Source organism: Schistocerca americana, chromosome 2, assembly GCF_021461395.2.
Source record: "Schistocerca americana isolate TAMUIC-IGC-003095 chromosome 2, iqSchAmer2.1, whole genome shotgun sequence".
Classification (NCBI taxonomy): domain Eukaryota; kingdom Metazoa; phylum Arthropoda; class Insecta; order Orthoptera; family Acrididae; genus Schistocerca; species Schistocerca americana.
In genome coordinates, this window is record NC_060120.1 from 328276585 (window position 1) to 328296729 (window position 20145).

Consider the following 20145-nt stretch of genomic DNA (forward strand, 5'->3'; position numbering starts at 1 on the left):
CAGAGGGAGCGGCTATTGGCCACAGTCTGCATGTGGTGTGGTGGTGGCGCCCTCGCTGCGCGAGAGCCGCTGCATGGAAGAACCGCCGCGGATGCGGAGCCCTCTATGGGCTAGCCACGTCCATTTGTTCTGGCGCGCATTTGACTTCCGCGGCGGAAGGTACTAGACTACAACCCCCTACGTATTGCTCACATAGAGATCATGATGATAAGATTATAATAATTACTGCATGCATAGAGGCATTCGAACAATCATTCTTCCCATGTTCCATAGGTGAACGGAACAGTAAGAAAGCCTAATAACTTGTACAATCCTCTGCCGTGCACCTCACCATGGTTTGCAGAGTGTAGATGTAGATGCAGATGGATGCTGTATATAAACTCTGCGATTGTTGTTCTTGAAAGTCACATATTTGGGTACAGTAACTGTTCTGTACCAGATGATAAATGACATTGTGTCACTGTCTCATTCAGTGTGTGAATACATTGGACCTTTGTTTTTACCAACCCCTTGCTTCATGTATCGTAGCTTTATAAGAGACCAGTGGAAGACTTGTATCTTGCAGTTACCCAAAAAATACTGTACTCCATTCCTGTCACTGACAAATTGAATGCCTTTATCAGAAGTGCCACTCAAAAAACCATCCACACTATGCAGGGTGAACCGAAACTCCATTGTCAAAATTTTTCGCTTTTCTCAGGTATATTTTTGGAGTGTTCTGATGTTAGAGACCCATGGTTTTCAGTGGTTCATTACAGAGTAATAATGTCATTATGGTTTATTCAGTTTTATACCCCAGTTACCTTTATGTCTCTGAAAATACCTTCACAACAGTGGAAAAAATTGTCATATTCATTCATTCCAACATAGAATGATCTGGTTTTCCTTGGTGCCAATGTACAAATGCAAAACTTATGTGTTATGCTTACTGCTGCTTATCATTAAAAACACACAACTAATACTGCCAGAAAAAAAGACACATTACAGAACTGAGAAGTGCTGAATGGAAGCTTGAAGGCCAAGAGGAGAGTAGTCATAACTGTTTGTCAGCAGCAGTTGCTGCCGTGCATAAAGTCAACATTTGCACTTTTTTTGCAAATATTTTCAATGCAATACAGATACAAAGAGAGGCAGGGTAAGAAATCAAGTGAAATGCAATTACTCTCTCATGAACCACTAGAGACCACAGATTCACTTGTACTAAAATACTCAGATAACAGCATTGATTGTCGAAGTTTTGGTTCACCTTGTATCTGACTTTGCTGCAACCACAGCAAAGCTTTATACCTGATTAAGTGTATGAACACATATCACAAAATTGTGTCTAAGGACTGGTATGAGCACCTACAGTGCTGAGCATTGGAACTGATACCATTGACTCTGAATTGTCCTTTCCTCTGTAATTGAAGGTCTAGTAAATCTTCATGATTTCTTAATGTCCTTACTCTACCCTGGCTCCACTGACAATTATATACCATACCATTGGTCACTTAACAAAGGAACAATTTTCTAATAAACATATGGGAGCAATAAGATTATTTAGTAACTGTGCACAGGAATATTTTTCAAAAATGTGAGTGGCTCTTATTAGTTGGAGACTGCCCAATAGTGTATTGTTTTTTGTTCTGTTAGAGACTACTTTAAAGAAATGGCAAAAGAAACTTATAACAGCAGTAGTGGGGCTTTGAACTTAACTGCAGTTAATATGAGTTTCTTATATCTGATTGTTTCTTGTGAAACAACAGCATGGCATATCTGATTTCATGATCTCACTAATTATGGGAACCAATGATACTGTCGTCTGCCTTTGTAGCTGAGCGGCCAGTGTAGGTGGCTGCCATACAGGGGACCAAGGTTCAATTCCAGGTACTGCCAAGGATTTTTCCTGGGTGTAAGGACTGGTAGGGAGTGCACTCAGCCCCATGATGCCAGTTGAGGAGCTACGAGGGTGGTTTGATAGGTCTGCTAAGTCTGCTAAATTTCCATAAAAGAATGGAACATTTTTTTTTTTTTTTCAAGGATCATACAAAGAATTTCAACTATGTACAGCATATAGTTCATTGTTGACAGAAGTCTGAAATGCTCAGTGTATCAAATGCAATTGAAAATGGAGGAAACAGAGATCTGTGCTGTTACTAAACATTTTCATTTGAAGGCTTGGGCTACCAAACAGATCAAAACAGAATTAAATGAAGTTCATGTGAACTCTGCAAAATCATGGAAGATCATTTACTTTTGGGCTAATGATTTTAAACATGGTTGGACAAGCACCAGAGACAAAGCATGCTCCAACCGTCCAATTGAGGTCACTGGAAAGGAAACCATTGACCAAATCCATGGTATGGTAATGCTAGATCACCAAATAAAAATTCTTGATGTTACTGAGACTGTAGGCATCTCAACTGAGCAAATGCATAATATCCCACATAGAGAACTGGCTATGAAGAAGTTGTGTGCATGGCAGGTGCCGCGAGAGCTCACAGTCGACCAAAAGTGCATCTGACACAACATTTCAGAACAATGTCTGTTGACTATAAATAATCACAAAAAGATCTTTGCCACATATTTTGAATATTACTAAATTGTCGATAAAGTAAATACCTGTAATAATGAAAAGTGTGCCTTAGTATTCAATAATCAATTAATGGTATGATTTATTGCTTTTAATTTCCTGTAAGCATACATTTGTTATAAAAAGCATCAACAAATGACATAGAACAGTAATAGTCACAAATTAATAATGTATTGTGTATTTATAAATAAATATGTGCTCTGTCCTAAAAATAGGACACTGGTACTTAATGGGTTAATCATAGCTAACACTTGGTTCAAGAATCATAAAAGAAGGTTGTATACATGGAAGAAGCCTGGATATACTGACAGTTTTCAGATAGATTATATAATGGTAAGACAGAGATTTAGGAACCAGGTTTTAAATTGTAAGACATTTCCAGGGGCAGATGTGGACTCTGACCACAATCTATTGGTTATAAACTGTAGATTAAACCTGAAGAAACTGCAAAAAGGTGGGAATTTAAGGAGATGGGACCTGGATAAACTGGCTAAACCAGAGGTTGTATGGAGTTTCAGGGAGAGCATAAGAGAACAATTGACAAGAATGGGGGAAAGAAATACAGTAGAAGAAGAATGGGTAGCTTTGAGGGATGAAGTAGTGAAGGCAGCAGAGTATCAAGAAGGTAAAAAGACAAGGGCTAGTAGAAATCCTTGGGTGACAGAATAAATATTGAATCTAACTGATGAAAGGAGAAAATATAAAAATGCAATACATGAAGCAGGCAAAAAAGAATACAAACGTCTCAAAAGTGAGATCGACAGGAAGTGCAAATTGGCTAAGCAGGCATGGCTAGAGGACAAATGTAGGGATGTAGAGGCTTATCTCACTAGGGGTAAGATAGATACTGCCTATAGGAAAATTAAAGAGACCTTTGGAGAAAAGAGAACCACTTGTATGAATACCAAGAGCTCAGATGAAAACCCAGTTCTAAGCAAAGAAGGGAAAGCAGAAAGGTGGAAGGAGTATATAGAGGGACTATACAAGGGCGATGTACTTGAGGGCAATGTTATAGAAAGGGAAGAGGATGTAGATGAAGATGAAATGGGAGATATGATACTGCGTGAAGAGTTTGATAGAGCACTGAAAGACCTAAGTTGAAACAAGGCTCCGGGAGTAGACAACATTCCATTAGAACTACTGACGGCCTTGGGAGAGCCAGTCCTGACGAAACTCTACCATCTGGTGAGCAAAATGTATGAGACAGGCGAAATACCCTTAGACTTCAAGAAGAATATAATAATTCCAATCCCAAAGAAAGCAGGCATTGACAGATGTGAAAATTAACGAACTATCAGTTTAATAAGTCACAGCTGCAAAATACTAACACGAATTACAGATGAATGGAAAAACTGGTAGAAGCCGACCTCGGGGAAGATCAGTTTGGATTCCATAGAGATGTTGGAACACCTGAGGCAATACTGACCCTACGACTTATCTCAGAAAATAGATTAAGAAAAGGCAAACCTGCATTTCTAGCATTTGTAGACTTGGAGAAAGCTTTTGACAATAACTCTGAAGGTGGCAGGAGTAAAATACAGGGAGCGAAAGGCTATTTACAAATTGTACAGAAAACAGATGGCAGTTATAAGAGTCGAGGGAGATGAAAGGGAACCAGTGGTTGGGAAGGGAGTGAGACAGCGATGTAGCCTCTCCCCGATGTTATTCAGTCTGTATAATGAGCAAGCAGTAAAGGAAACAAAAGAAAAATTCGGAGTAGGTATTAAAATCCATGGAGAAGAAATAAAACCTTTGACGTTCGCCAATGACATTGTAATTCTGTCAGAGACAGCAAAGGACTTGGAAGAGCAGTTGAACGGAATGGACAGTGTCTTGAAAGGAGGATATAAGATGAACATCATCAAAAGCAAAACGAAGATAATTGAATATAGTCGAATTAAGTCGGTTGATGCTGAGGGAAGTAGATTAGAAAATGAAATGCTTAAAGTAGTAAATGAGTTTTGCTATTTGGGGAGCAAAATAACTGATGATGGTCGAAGTAGAGAGGATATAAAATGTAGACTGGCAATGGCAAGGAAAACGTTTCTGAAGAAGAGAAATTTGTTAACATCAAGTATAGATTTAAGTGTCAGGAAGTCGTTTCTGAAAGTAGTTGTATGGAGTGTAGCCATGTATGGAAGTGAAACATGGACTAAATAGTTTGGACAAGAAGAGAATAGAAGCTTTCGAAATGTGGTGCTACAGAAGAATGCTGAAGATTAGATGGGTAGATCACACAACTTATGAGGAGGTACTGAATAGGAAGGAGTTTGTGGCACAACTTGACTAGACGAAGGGATCGGTTGGTAGGACATGTTCTGAGGCATGAAGGGATCACCAATTTAGTACTGGAGGGCAGCGTGGAGGATAAAAATCATAGAGGGAGACCAAGAGATGTGTAGACTAAGCAGATTCAGAAGGATGTAGGCTGCAGTAGGTACTGGGAGATGAAGAAGCTTGCACAGGATAGAGTACCATAGAGAGCTGCATCAAACCAGTCTCATGACTGAAGACCACAACAACAACAACAACAACAACAATGTGCATAAAGAGCTGTATGCTGATCAAATAGAGAGAGATAATGTCATCTGTTTAGCTTCGGATTGTGTGGGGGTTCAGCTGAGGTTTCAGCTATCGTACAGTCATTTGAGGTGTTGGGAGCTGCAGGTAACAAAACTGGGTCATGATGTGAGGTATCATCAATCCAACCATCCAACCAGTTTGTAGGGCAAAGACATGGTCATGGCAGTCCGCACACAATCACAGCATTAAGGCAGCCGGCCTCACTCCCAGCAGCAGCCACACTAACAAAGTAAACAGGTCAGTAAACAGCAATCTACGTATCCATGCTCCTGTCTTGTCCTTATTGTTTCATTAATCAGGCATGCCCACACTGCCAAAAATGCTGGGCTGCCTGTCATAATTGCAACAAAAATGGTCGCATTACTTCTGTTTGTAATTCAAAAAATTCGGCACAATGACCCTGGTGTGGATATGGATGTAAACATTTTGTCAGTTGTTTCTGTTGCATTAAAGAAGCTTCTCATTGATGTTATGGTTTTTCATGAAGTTCTGCACATGAAAGTGGATACAGGAGCTGTGGTAATCTTGTAAACTCACAACCTTATATGGACTTGATCTCCCCTCTTCTTCTCTCTGTGTAATGAAAGTTAGTAAATTACAATAAAAGAGTATTCCTATTCTCTCCCAATTCTGTGCCCCACTGACCTACAAGTCAGTAGTTCAGTCACTCTAATTTTTTGCTGTAGAAACACATGTACGGGGAATCTTTTCAGATTAGATGCTTTTACATTGTTTGATTTTACCATTCCAGATGAAGTGAATTTAGTGCCTGAACAAGTGCCATATTCACAGTTAGACGCATTTTGTTCTGAGTTTTCCTCTTTGTTTTCTCCTGGATTGGGTTGTGCCAACAATTTTCAAGTGCATATTACCATTAAACCTTCTGCTTGGCCTCATTTTCTCTGGGCCCTTCCAGTTCCAAAACCACTCAGGGAACAAGTCAAAGATGAATCAGATCACCAAATGGAATCTGGTGTTGTTCAGCCTATTGCATCAAGTGAATGGTCTACCCCACTAGTTACAGTGAAGAAACCATTAGGCTGGTTACACTTCTGTGGTGATTTTAAGGTTTTTGTGGATGCACGATTTATAGTGGATACATACTTGATACCGTGCCTTGACAAATACTTTGCAAATTTATCAGGTGGTCAATATCTCTCAAAAATTGACTTGTCAGATGCCTATTTACAACTTGTGTTAGATACAGTCACAGCATATGTTAGTTGTAAATACTCCTTTTGGACTGTGCCAATATGTGTGGTTGCCTTTTGGAGTCACCAGGACTCTTACTATTTTTCAATACTTTTTGGAACAGCTTACAGTGTCTGTGCTGGGTTATGCAAACTGCTTGGATGACACTGTAGTTTCTAGTGCCTCCACTAAGGAATATTTTCAAAAGCTCCTAACTATTTTTTATGTCCTACAAGCAGCTGTATTTGAAGTGTAATATAGAAAAATGTCAGTTTTTTCAACCTTCTATAATTTATCTTGGGTCTGAAGTTTCTTGCAAGGGTCTCAAAGCCCTACATCAACATGTTTCTGCTATTGTGTTGCTTCCACTTCAGATTTTACCAGGCAAAGTTGTCTACTACCGTAAATTTTTGCCTGGGGCAGCAACAATCGCATAGCCATTACATGCATTGCTGTGTGAAAGGACTCAGTTTCACTGGTTGCCAGCTCGTGAAACTGTGTTTCCCACTCTTAAGACCATATTCAAGCCTGTGCCCTGCTTTGTGATGTACCAACCAGGCCTCCACTTGCCCCTTATGATGTACACTTCACAGTGTGGGTTGGGGCAGTACTTACTCATAGATATCCCGATGGCTCTGAGCGGCCTGTTGTTTATGTCTCCAAAATGACTCGTGCTCAAGCTAGGTACTATCAGATAGAAAAAAGAAGGTTTGACCATTGTATATGTTGTGAAGAAATTCCATGTGTTCCTGTATGGTACCAAGTTCCATCTGGTCACAGTTCGCAAATCATTGGTTTGCTTATTCAGTCCTTCTGCCTTATTTTCAGATAAAGCGGCACATCACATTCAACAATGGACTTTATTACTTCCACATTACAACTATAAGATTCATTCTGGCCATACAAATCAACACGCTTACACTGATGCATTGTCCCACTTGCCAGCCGGTCTGGACACAGGATTTGATCAGGAGGAATTGCTTTGTTTCTGCATTGATGTCATTGCACAGCAGACAGTTGACCATTTTCCTGCAACTAATACATGGATCACAAAGGCTGCAGCTTTGGATCTCGTTTTGCAGAAGGTCATAACATTCTTACAACATGGCTGACCGGATTCACCACCGTCTTTGTGTGTCCAACCCACTCCATAATTATTAATCTTTTGACATCAGTTCTCCATTGTGGATGGTGTTTTGCTTTTACACACGAATCACACAGCCCCTCCTGTAGTGATCCCCTCAGTGCTTTCTTCAGAGGTTCTCCATTTATTACATGCAGATCATTGGGTTGTATCACACACAAAAATGTTGGCATTTGGAAGGACGACAGTTCAATCCTGCATCCGGCCATCCTGATTTAGTTTTCCGTGATTTCCCTAAATTGCTCCAGGCAAATGCCAGGATGGTTCCTTTGAAAGGGCACGGCTGACTTCCTTCCCCGTCCTTCCCTAATCTGATGAGACCGATTACCTCGCTGTCTGGTCTCCTTCCCCAAACAACCCAACCCAACCCCATCAACATGTGTTTTGTCCCAGCTTGGACAGTGTCATTACCCACCTGGTTGTCTCTTGTTCACAGTGTGTGACACCCCAAACAGCTCCACGGGAACTGTGGTCTCTTTGGACGATGCCGTCGCTTGCATGAGACCATATACATGTGGATTTCACTGGCATCTTTCTTAATACTTATTCACTGTTGGTCATTGACACGTATTCTTCTTTTTTGTATGTTGGTCATTGTGTTTCTACATCCACACTGCCACTGTCACAGCCTTGTCCAAAATTTTTTCACTTGAGGCTTGCCCATGATATTAGCATCTGATAGTAGTCCATAATTTTTGTCAGAAGAGGTTGCAGCATTTTGTGACTCCATGGTATCAATCACATCCTTGCCCCAATGCTCCCTGCCTAGTGCAAATGTTCAGAACTCAGATGAAAAGTATGTTGGTACAGTTTCACATTGTTTGGCGAGTAGAGCCTGGTAGAGCTATTCCACAGGCATCAGCCAAGGACAATGTTACACCTCCTGAATCCTACACCTGGACATCAACCTGTGCAATCATTGTAGCTCTTCCAGCCGAATGTGGCTGTCTGGGCAAGCAGGTTTGGAAGTCACACTAAATGGATTCCAGCGGTGATCACCAGATGCCGGGGACAGCATCTATGTGATATCTGGTCAGAGTACTGCCTCTGCTTGAGGCACTATGATCAGCTTCACCTTCACATGGATGGCCAGATGCCCCCTGATGCCACAACATCACCTCCAAAGCTCATCCACAGTGGCTGTCACATTACCTGCTGCTGCCAGTTCTCCACTCCCACATGGGTGAGGGCATCTGTCCTCATTGGCTGAACCAGTAGTTCCTCTATTGCTTCTGACACCATCATCAGAGATTCTGTCACCTGTTCTTGAGCAACCGCTGATACCAGTATCATCAGCACCATGAGCACTGTCACCAGAGCCAATGCTGAAGGTCAGCATGGAAACAACCATGGTGTTGCTGTCTAGTTTGACATTTGAAGGTAAGTACAGATTGTATCCATGTCCGAAGCACTTCAGGCCATATGCCACCTCAGCCAGAGCCCAGCGGACAAGGAGGACAGCATGGACATCTTAAGAATCTGTGATCTCCCTGAAAGAGGAGGAATGCAGTGATGCATGCACACACTTTTAAAAGGCCACATGCTATGAGAGAGAAAGAGCGAGAGAGAGAAAGAGAGAGAGAGAGAGAGAGAGAGAGAGAGAGAGAGAGAGAGAGAGTTGTCCCCAGGTGGAAAAAATATTTTATTAACAATTTTAATTGTGAAACTGCCTAAATTATTAATATGAAGAGTTTCCATAAATATACTCATCAGTAGAGTCAAAGGAGTTGACTAACATTAAGTTCATAAATTCAGTGTTGCTTATAAAAATCAGAGATTTGGAGTTAAATCATGGCCAGCTCACAGTTCTATACTATCAAATGAGTAAGGTCTCTTAATAATTTTGGTTTCATACGAAATTTAATGATGTGACTTACCATACGAAAGTGCTGGCAGGTCGATAGAAACACAAACAGACACATACATACGCACAAAATTCTAGCTTTTGCAACCAATGATTGCTTCATCAGGAAAGAGGGAAGGAGAGGGAAAGACGAAAGGATGTGGGTCTTAAGGGAGAGGGTAAGGAGTCATTCCAATCCCGGGAGCGGAAAGACTTACCTCAGGGGGAAAAAAAGGACAGGTATACACTCGCACACACACACATATCCATCCGCACATACACAGACACAAGCAGACATTGCTTGTGTCTGTGTATGTGCGGATGGATATGTGTGTGTGTGCGAGTGTATACCTGTCCTTTTTTTCCCCCTGAGGTAAGTCTTTCCGCTCCCGGGATTGGAATGACTCCTTACCCTCTCCCTTAAGACCCACATCCTTTCGTCTTTCCCTCTCCTTCCCTCTTTCCTGATGAAGCAATCATTGGTTGCAAAAGCTAGAATTTTGTGTGTATGTATGTGTCTGTTTGTGTTTCTATCGACCTGCCAGCACTTTCGTAAGGTAAGTCACATCATTTTTGTTTTTAAAGAAATTTAATGATGTATTTTTAAGGTAATTTGGTGGTAAAGTTGTGTGAGACTTTCTAGTAAGACATGAGGCACTGGACTTTCTAACATCTAAGAAGCATGATTCCTGAACATTTATCAAGCTACAGTGTCAGCAATGTACAGTACATAAGTGTATGTCTTCAAAATTAAAAATATATTACTTTGTTCAGAAGATGTTCATATAGGACTCATATAATTGCTACAGATTTTGGAATTATTAACATCTGACTGCCAAAGAGGGTATAGAAAGAGACAGATGTTCTTAAAGAGAGGTTGCATGTCCCAAAAAATTACTAGACATGTGTTTTATTAATATCAGTTTAACATCATTGCTTGTAATGTATGAAATACTATGTTTACGGTAACTGTGTCCCTATTTTTGTTTGTATAGCACTCTGATAAGTGAAAGCGTTGATTTTAAGAAAAATCCATTGCCATCTTTTAGATTAGATGATCTGGATGTGCTAAATTATCAGTAGCTCTCAAATTTTTGTAACTATCCATTCATGTGAAAATAGCAGCAGGGTTATTGTGAAAATATTGATAGATTTTTATTAAAAATACTAATTCAACAACATTAGGTAAATATTGTTATTTATTTTTTAATTATCACAGTTGTTTTCATATAAATAATATAAAAATATAAATAAATAACATTATAACATGATACCTAATATAAATATTTTTGTATTATTTATGATTTTGAAAACATCATTTGCCAGTAAATAATCTATATTGGCAATACATATTACATTTTGCAAACAGCATTTAATTGAACAAGTAAGTCATAATTCTTTTTCATGCTTGTGCTTTTGTAGCATGTAACTCCTCTACAAAGGCTTCATAAATAATTGTCACTACATATTTTCATATAATTTGTGTACTATAGCATTCTTTCATGGAAAGTACATTTTTTTAGTGACAGACAATGGCTTTCTTTTTAAAATAAATATTTTAATAGCTTATCAAATATTTTGCGCATTCATGGAGCAATTTCATTGCAAAACTTGGAGAGTATAAATAGATACAGGGACAAAATAAATAAAGTGGGAGTATCAAATTCACAGCCTTTATGGTTTTAAGTACCTCAGAATTAAAAATAATGCATGAATAGCACTTTCCCTCAAGTCTTGTGTTCTGTTTCTTCTTCAACTGTATTAAAACTACAGTTTGTTGTAATATTAATTTGCCTTACAAAAGCCTCCAGTACCTAATATGATAGTTTGTATTACAGTCTTCAAAAAACCCACTGAAAACTGTAACTGATGGCAGCACTTAGTATTATAGATCTAATCGACCATTGTCTTTGCTGTCAATGTTTGTGAGTGCATTGTCCAAAATAATTTAGTGGCACTGGTGGATCAGAAGACTAATGAGGTACTCTTCACTGGATGCCAAAACTGAGATACCGGATGCACCACACCTGCACATCCTCCATGTCATTGCAGCACATTGGATACACCATGGGGGACTTGGTCGAGGCTGCACAGAGCTGGCATAACCGCTCCACATTGGGCTGAAACATGAAAAAAATAATGGTGTAGACATGGTTTACATGCTGAGACTTACATTTACTGCTCCTTTCATCTGCTGTAGTTGGTTTCGGTGTTGTATTGAATTATGTCATTATTATAGTTGCTATGACTACAGGTAGCAAATCAATTCTATAGGTAAGGAATTGAAGTGTCACAAAGTTTCACTGTAAATCTTTCTGCCTTTAGAGACTTATACGAAATTTTCCTGAGGAATTCTGCTGTTTTTCCATAGCAGGCACTGCTATATGATAGTGTGAAATTTGAAAGCAACATTAATTTTTAAGAGTAAACCATAAAGCAAGTAGTAATTTGCCACCAACAGAAAAACTAATCTCCTGAAATTTCTTAACTGGCTGTTTTATGTACAAGTGTGTCATAAGATTGTCTGTCAGTAGACGTCATTTGTACCTCATTTTTTATCCACATTTATTACTAAGATACTCTGTCAACAGATTATCTATCATAGTTTAAGATATCATTAATTTTTAAATGAAACAAAGAAAGGTGGTGTAATCTTTCCCAGTTTTTGGAGGCATTAGATACCATTAGATGACAGTGTTTATTATTAATGATGATGAAATCCCTGTTGAACTTGCTTAAATGATCCCATTAGAATTGTAAGAATAAAGATGTTGTCCTCTTATCTTCAATTCGATAGTGATGTATCATGACCTTGTAAATTAGACATTGACAAGCAGAGTCCTATTCTGGCACTATGCGAATTCTGTTAGTAGTGAAAATGCTTCCTACTTAGTTTGTTCAATGACCAAAATGTGAAACTTGATGCAAACGTCCTACCTGTGGCAAGAGCTGCCAGTCTTTGCAGTCAGATAACATCAGGTATAGTAACAGTCACAACACCAGTGTTGAACACCTCTAATTTTAATTTCATATTATTATAAGAGCTTTTACTTTTGTCTTAATTACAGTACATCTTGCTGTGCATCAATTATTTCATAAAGAAATGTCTTGGAATATGCTGGCATAAAGAAAGATTGGAGTTTCACGTTCCCTCAACTTCATGGTTTTATAAGTTAAAATTTGACTATGGCTTTGTTGAAGAACCCTTCCTCTAGCAACAATTGAGAGAGAGAGAGAATGTTTTTAATAAAATCACACCATTACAAATCACTTTGTGTGTTTATGAGTGCAACACTCATTCCAGAACTCATCTCCTATCATAGGCTGTAGGTAAGCAGTCATAGTATTGAAAGCCTTTGTGAAACAATTCTACTAGAGCAACAAGAAACCCAAGCCTTTTCCAAAAGAGATGAGGCACATCTTATCTTACAAATGCAACTATAGAAATTAAACATACCACACATTTTTCACTGCACTATATGTTTTTGGCCCTGTGACATATATACCACACACAACTGGTTGGTTCTAGCATTTGTCAGTCTCAAGTGAGGCTTATCAGTAGACTCTTGGCAGCAGAAATAAAGTTCAGATTCATTGTGCTGAACACTGGTATGAATTACTCTCAATGCTCAAAGCTGTATGGGGATGAGAGGGTCTTAGAACATTACACCATATTTCCATATCACTTTGAAATGACATTCAGCTGGTCTACAAAAGCTTACTAGAACCGTAACATCTTACACTTTTTGCACAGTGCAGTACAAACAACTGGAAATGAAAAGGAAAAGGGAGGTGAACCTGGCAGCTGACTAGAACATATATCTCAAGCAGAGCAGTGGTTCTACTGATCTTGACATTGCATAGATTGTACACTTCATCAAGAACAGTGCCACTTACACCCAGTCAAAGAGCCACTGCAGGCAGATTTGAGACTTGACTCTGGACATTCTTGGACCAGGAATCGTACGTCACTACCTCTCCAACCATTACCATTCTAGCAACTGAAAATGTGAGTTGACTCTGGATTCTGAAAACTTCCAGCAGTGTTTTACCATCAGTTAGTGATGTTTTTCCATGCGTTACCAGCCAAAGTCAAAATGTATCGAAAAACTGAACAGAAAGTATTTACATGTCGATATTTGAACATTACCTGGCTGACAGTACAATAATGAGTACATATCTCATACTAACTATCCTCTCTCCATTAAGTACATTGAAGTACCTAAGAAGTGGAAACTTTAATATGTGTGGTGATTAATAAATACTGTTTTCCAATAGTTTTGAATTTTAATTGTCAAAGAAATTGCGGTGTTTTTCCTCCGAACCCCCTAAAACTAGTATGAGCTGTGTGGCCCTTCCCCCTCTTCTAACTCTGACCCTGGGTATGATCTTGACAGGGATAAATATAAAAACATGTCTTTTTGCAACATACACACTGTCAAAACACCAATGCTAACTGTCGAGAGGATCAGCACTAATCAAATATGGTGTATTGATCACATTATCAGCAATGTTTTTTGTTGATGATTTGATGCTGTGTGGGAACAACAAGGAGAAAACACAGGACCGATTAGGTATTTGAGAAGAAACTGTGTAAGAGTATGTACTAAAATTTAAAGCAATGAAATATGAGCTGGTGGTCAGAACAAGATAAAAAGGATAGACTATAGTAAACATGACAGTGGGAGTAGAACAGCTGAAAATGGAGGAGAACTGGGCATATAATATAGGAACTGGAAGGAATGACAGGAGACAAGTGAATGTGCAAGGCAAGGTGATAACTTTATGAGAAATGTGAGAGGAATAGTGTGCTCCAGAACAGTGTCCCCCAGAAAAGTAAGCAGGTGATATACCAAATGTATTAAACACCAGTTTTGTTGTAGACACTGGAACTTTGGTCATGAAGGAGAGAAAAAAAATGTGAGCAAGTGCAACAAAGTTTTTGAGAAGTTGGATAGCTGCAACAAAAATGGGAAAGATGAGAAATGAATGTGTTTAGGAGATAACACTTAGGAATCCTTACAAGAGAAGATTGTAAAAAGGAAGATTTAAGAGGTATGGGCATGAGAAGAGAATGGGTGTGACAAGGATGCCTAGGGTGATGCACGAGATGAAGACCAAAGGTTGGATACTAAGAGGAAGATCAAGGAACAAGTTGCTAACAGTAGTAGAAGAAAGCATTCAGAAGATACTGGATAAATGTATACAAAGAAGGAGGCATGAGTGGTCAGAGGTTTGTTTGAATTACAGGAGACAATCATGAAAATTTTGAAGAAGCAAAATTTTGAAGCAGATTGTTTAAGATAGGAGCAAATTATCTCAAGCTTACAAAATTCCAAGAACCAGTGTTATATGAAGAATCTACAGATATTCCTAAGTCATGAAATATTACAAAGACTAGACTAACTGCAGCATGCACCTCCACACAGAGCTGCTTAAACAGTCATTCCTCATGCATTCCATTCAAGACAGGAGCAGGAAGAAAGTCTAATATGTGGTACGTATCCTCTACTAAGCTGCTTGCAGTGGTTTGCAGGATATGTATAGGCCTATACAGATGTACAGGGGTGGTCACAAATATGGAAACACCAGAAACACAACACATTACTATGCCTAATATGGTGTTGGAAAACTGATGGCATTCAAAATAGCTTCCAGTCATTTCATAGTGGATAAATAAGAGTCCTGTACGATTTTCAAGCAAACCAGCAAAATAGTGGCAATTACTGATAATGATGATACAGGTGAATAGCAATCATTTACCCTACTCTCCAAAGTAGACTAGAAAGGCTCAATGATATTTAGATAAGCTGTTTGTGATGGTCAGGGGAGATGTGACACTTCATCCTCCTACACACAAAACCGGTTCTGGATCTTGTGAGCTGTGTGAACAGTTGACCTATAGTCTTGGAACACAGTATCGCCATTTGGGAACAAACGTTGTACCATGAAGTGGGCATGATCTGTCAAAATAGCAACATAACCCTTGACCATAATGCAACCTTGCAGAGTAAGCATAGGAAACGTGGAATACCATAATATGGCTGTCTAAATCATCACCCAACCACTGCCATGTTTCACTCTTGGGACGTGAATGCGACCAGAAGTTGTAAAACGTGTCAAACAAGACTTATCTGAGCAAATGTCATTCTTTCATTGCTCCAGGCTTTTTGCTTAGACTCCACGTTTTCCTGTTACAGGCATTTGCATCACTGGTGAGTGATTTTGCAATTCCAGATCGGTCTGCGATTCCCTGCTTCTCGAGCTCCCTTCCTGTTGTTTTGGCGCTGACAGGGTTCGCGTGTGCAATATTCAGTTATACAGAGACTTTTGCAGCTGTCGTCCTCTTGTCTTTCCTCACAATCCTCTTCAGTGATAGCAAGTCTCAGTCGCTCGACACACGTAGCCGTCCGAGCTGTGACTTAGCAGATTATGTTTTTCCACTTTCGCTGCATGTGTAAAATCTTCGATATGTTGCCTCTTGAAACACCCAACATCTGGCTACCTTAGTTACGGAAGCACCCACCATATGAGCACCAACTCTTTACCCACTTACCAAATCACTTAACTCCAACATAACGAGCTCACAACTGCAGAGAACACTGTTCTGACCACCTCTAACATTTACAACTTAGTGAGGACGTTGTACAGATGCCATTCATGGTCAAATACGAGAGCGCATCCTGCAGGTTTGGGTAACATCTGCATTTATGTACGAGCACACATTTCTCGTGGTGTTTCCATATTTTTGTACAACCCCTGTAGATTAGAAGAGAAGAGAGCAGCGATGTGAGAATACTGGAGAAGATGGAGAGAGGCTTGTGTTCCACGCACACCATGCTAGGGGCAGGAAACTGTACAAGATAATCACATGGAAGTCCTGGCAAACGTAAGTCTTGAAGGAGATAAATGAAGACAGTGAGAAATAAAGAATTACGTTACTACACTCTGAAATGTGTAACAGTGATTTCTAGACAAGCAAGAGCTCCAGTTATTTACTGGAATTAAAAATATCACTTCCAGATGCCCTGTGTCCAGCCTGAAGAAGATACTAGACAGAATAGTAAACCATGACAATGATGGGTTTACGTACATTGCTTGACAGGTGCTAAGGAACAACTGACACGTGCTAACGAACAGCTACCAACTGCTACAGAACAACTGACCAGAAAATGTAGACGGTGGGATGTGTTAACTCCAGCGAAGCCTGTGCATGAACACTCTATGCATCCGATAGTTCATGTCGTATGGTATTTGACTAAGGTTGTTATGGAACCAATCAGCGTGACATTCTGTGTGGTATGGTAACATGTCTGCAAGGTATCACTTGAGTGCTTACTATCATGGACGAGCAGTTACACGGCTCAAAGCTTGTCAAAGTATCACTACTGTGGGTCCAAAAGTGTCATCTCACGATTAAACAACGGGCCACTGAAGGTGGAAATGCAACGTGAAAGCATGCCCTTGTTATTGGATGGGCCACCACAACACAAGATGATCGATATGTAGCCATCTGGAAAAAAAGAACACCCAAATACTCACTCCTAGGTAGATCGCCAACAGACCCTCTAACTGCTACTGGCAAATGAGTTTCTGCCAGAACCATTTCGCGGCAGTTAAATCAGGCTGGTTTGTATGCTTGGGAGTCTGTTAAATGCTCCCCACTTCAGCCTCGCCATCTTCGAGAAAGAGCTCGTGTGACGAGCATATGGGTTGCGGTCAGGAATAGTGATCCAGAGTGATGTTCTCGGACAAATCCCGCTTCACTGTGGCAAGTGATTCTGACTACCAGTTACTGTGGAGAGAGAGGGGAGCATGATACCACAGAATGTTCACGAACGTCATTGGTATGGCCTAGGCTTTATGGTGTGGGCAGACATTATGCACAACGGCCAAACATCCCTGCATATCTTTGCGCGAGGTACCGTTGCAGCACAGTGGTATTGCAGAGAGGTTGTTGTGGTTCATGTCCGTCTGTTTAGGGGTCCGAGTCCTGAATTTTTGTTAATGGACGGCAATTCCCTTCCACACAGGGCCGCTGAGGTGCCAGACACACTGGAAAGTGAAAGTATGGAACGCGTGGAACGGCCTGTGTACTCCCCAGACCTGAACACTATAGCGCATGCCTGGGATGCTGTTTGCAGACGTGTTTCTCAACTAACACTCCCTCCATGAACCGTGAAAAAACTGAACCGCTTTGAGAGAGGAGTGGGACAATATCTCGCAAGGACTCCTCAACAGTTTGCAAAGTGTGCATTAGTACCTGAGGAGGGCGTATACCTCACTGAGAGTCCAAACTTGACCTTTATGTTGGTAGACTGACCCTTGTCAAACACGAACATTATTTATGTCTGTTGTTCTCCTTTCTTATGTGGTGAAATCTATGAGATTTTTCACTGTAAATTTACCTTTCCCTCTCTATTACGTATGTATTGTGTTACATGCCGACCATCATTGGTGTGAGTATTCCTGTCCAACAATGTCTCTGTTCCTTAGCAACTGTGAATCAGTGTACGCTCAGATAACAAAAGTCATGCAATAACGCTAATATTGTGTCGGACCTCCTTTTGCCCGGCATGCTGCAACAACTCGACGTAGCAAGGATTCAACAAGTCGTTGGAAATCCCCTACAAAAATAGTGAGCCGTGCTGCCTGCATAGCCTTGGATAATTGTGACAGTGTTGCCAGTGCAGGATTTTATGCGTGAACTGACCTCTCTATTATTTCCCATAAGTGTTCGACAGGTTTGATGTCAGCAATCTGTGTGGCCAAATCGTTTGCTCGAATTGTCTAGAATGTTCTCCAAACCGGTCGTGAACAATTGTGGCGCACTGACATGGCGGATTGTCATCCATAAAAATTCCATCGTTGTTTAGGAACATTAAGTCCACGAATGGCTGAAAATGGCCTCCAATAAGCCGAATATAACCATTTTCAGACAATGATCGGTTCACTTGGAACAGAGGACACAGTCCATTCCAAGTAAACACAGCCCATACCATATGGAGACACCACCAGCTTGCACAGTGCCTTGTTGACAACTCAGGTCCATTGCTTCGTGAGTGCGCATCACACACTAACCCAACCATCAGTTCTTACCAACTGAAATCGGGACTCACTGACAAGGCCACACTTTTCCAGTGATCAAGGGTCCAACTGATTTGGTCACGAGCCCAGGAGAGGTGCTGCAGGCGACGTGGTGCTGTTGGCAAAGGCACTCGCGTCGGTCGTCTGCTGCCATAGCCCGTTAACGCCATATTGTGCCACACTGTCCAAACGGATACATTCGTCGTACACTCCACATTGATTTCTGTGGTTATTTCATACAGTGTTGCTTGTCTGTTAGCACTGACGCCGCTGTTCTCGGTCGTTAAGTGAAGGCCTTCGCCCAGTGCCTGAAATTTGGTATTCTCGGCACACTCTTGACACTGCATCTCGGAATACTGAATTACCTAACGATTTCCAAAATGAAATGTCCCATGCGTGTAGCTCCAAATACCATTCCGCGTTCAAAGTCTGTTAATTCCCGTCGTGCGACCGTTATCACGTTGGAAACCTTTGTTGCATGAATCACCTGAGTACAAACGACACCTCCGGCAAGGCACTGCCCCTCTATACTTTGTGTACGCGATGCTACCGCCATCTGTATACGTGCAGATCGCTATCCTATAGCTTTTGTCACCAGAGAGCATTAGTGCAAGAAAGTAACGGGTGAGTTGCAGCACTGTATGACAACTGGGAAGGACTATGAAAGCTGGGTGCAGCACAGCTACCAGGTGGCTGTCAGACGACTAGTTGGTTTGTGCCGCTGCGGCTGCAGCCTTTGCCGGCCGGCGCGACCCATATTCGCTGAAACCGGATCCGTCGAGCCGTCCCGGCGACTGGTGCACGTGATGGCGGTCCCGGTGGCGTCCGCAAATAGGCGTCCTCCGCCAGCGAGAGGGCAGATAGCGCGCGGACTTTGGCGGAGTCGCGAACCGCCCCTCTGACGTCGCCGGCGCCGGCGCCGGCGCCGGCCGGCTCGCGCTGAGGTCGCCGTATCTCGGCCTGTTGACAAGTCTCCCTCTTGGAAATTCCTCCGCGCGGGAAAAAAAAACCTCATCTGCGGAGTGACCACTGTTTTAACCTCAGCCGTCGCAGTGCGACATCCGTAAAAACAGTAACGGAAGGGAATTTTAATGATGTAAACATTCACCGAGACTGAGACTCTCGTGATGTTTTCTGTCCAGGCTTTTAAACTGTAATGCGTTATTTATACAGAGGGGTCCAAAAAAATGTATCCACTGTTTAAAAGGCCATAACTGGCAAACTAATTGACGGAGTTGTCTCATCTTTGGTAGTGTAATACTTTGTACTTCCGGCAACCGTCACACAAGCGTTGTATTGCGTTGTTTTGTTTTGTCAGATGACAGTCGCCAGATTTCGTTCTTAGTTGCACCTAGTTACTCGACTAAACATGGCTGATGCAAGGCTTACATTCGATGAAAGGAAGTCAGTTTTGAAGTGGTATTTTATGCACGAAAACTTCAATGAGGTTCAACGGCAATGGCGAAATGAGTGCCAAACAGAGCCACCGACACGTTTAACGATTCGTCGCATTCCAGACAAATTTCCGGGCTCGATTGGGCCATTCTTCTTTGACGGCACAGTTACCGGTGAGGTGTACCTTCAGAAGCTTGAGACATCCATTTTACCTGCCATCCGAGACTTGTATGAAGACGGAAGGGCTTACTTTCAACAAGATGGTGCCCCAGTCCACTATCAAAATCGTGTTAGGGCGTATCTCGACGAAAATCTACCAGGAAGATGGAT

General features: G+C 41.1%; 1 protein-coding gene across 1 annotated transcript in view; it reads right to left on the reverse strand.

Moving 5' to 3' along the window:
- Positions 1 to 10552: 10552 nt before the first annotated feature.
- The window catches only part of LOC124595220, a 41035-nt gene continuing 31442 nt past the window's right edge, over positions 10553 to 20145 (reverse strand). The window contains exon 3 of the mRNA XM_047133864.1: positions 10553 to 11453. Within this exon, the coding sequence (XP_046989820.1) occupies positions 11322 to 11453 (132 nt within the window). The 3' untranslated portion in view covers positions 10553 to 11321. The remainder of the gene's footprint in view (positions 11454 to 20145) is intronic.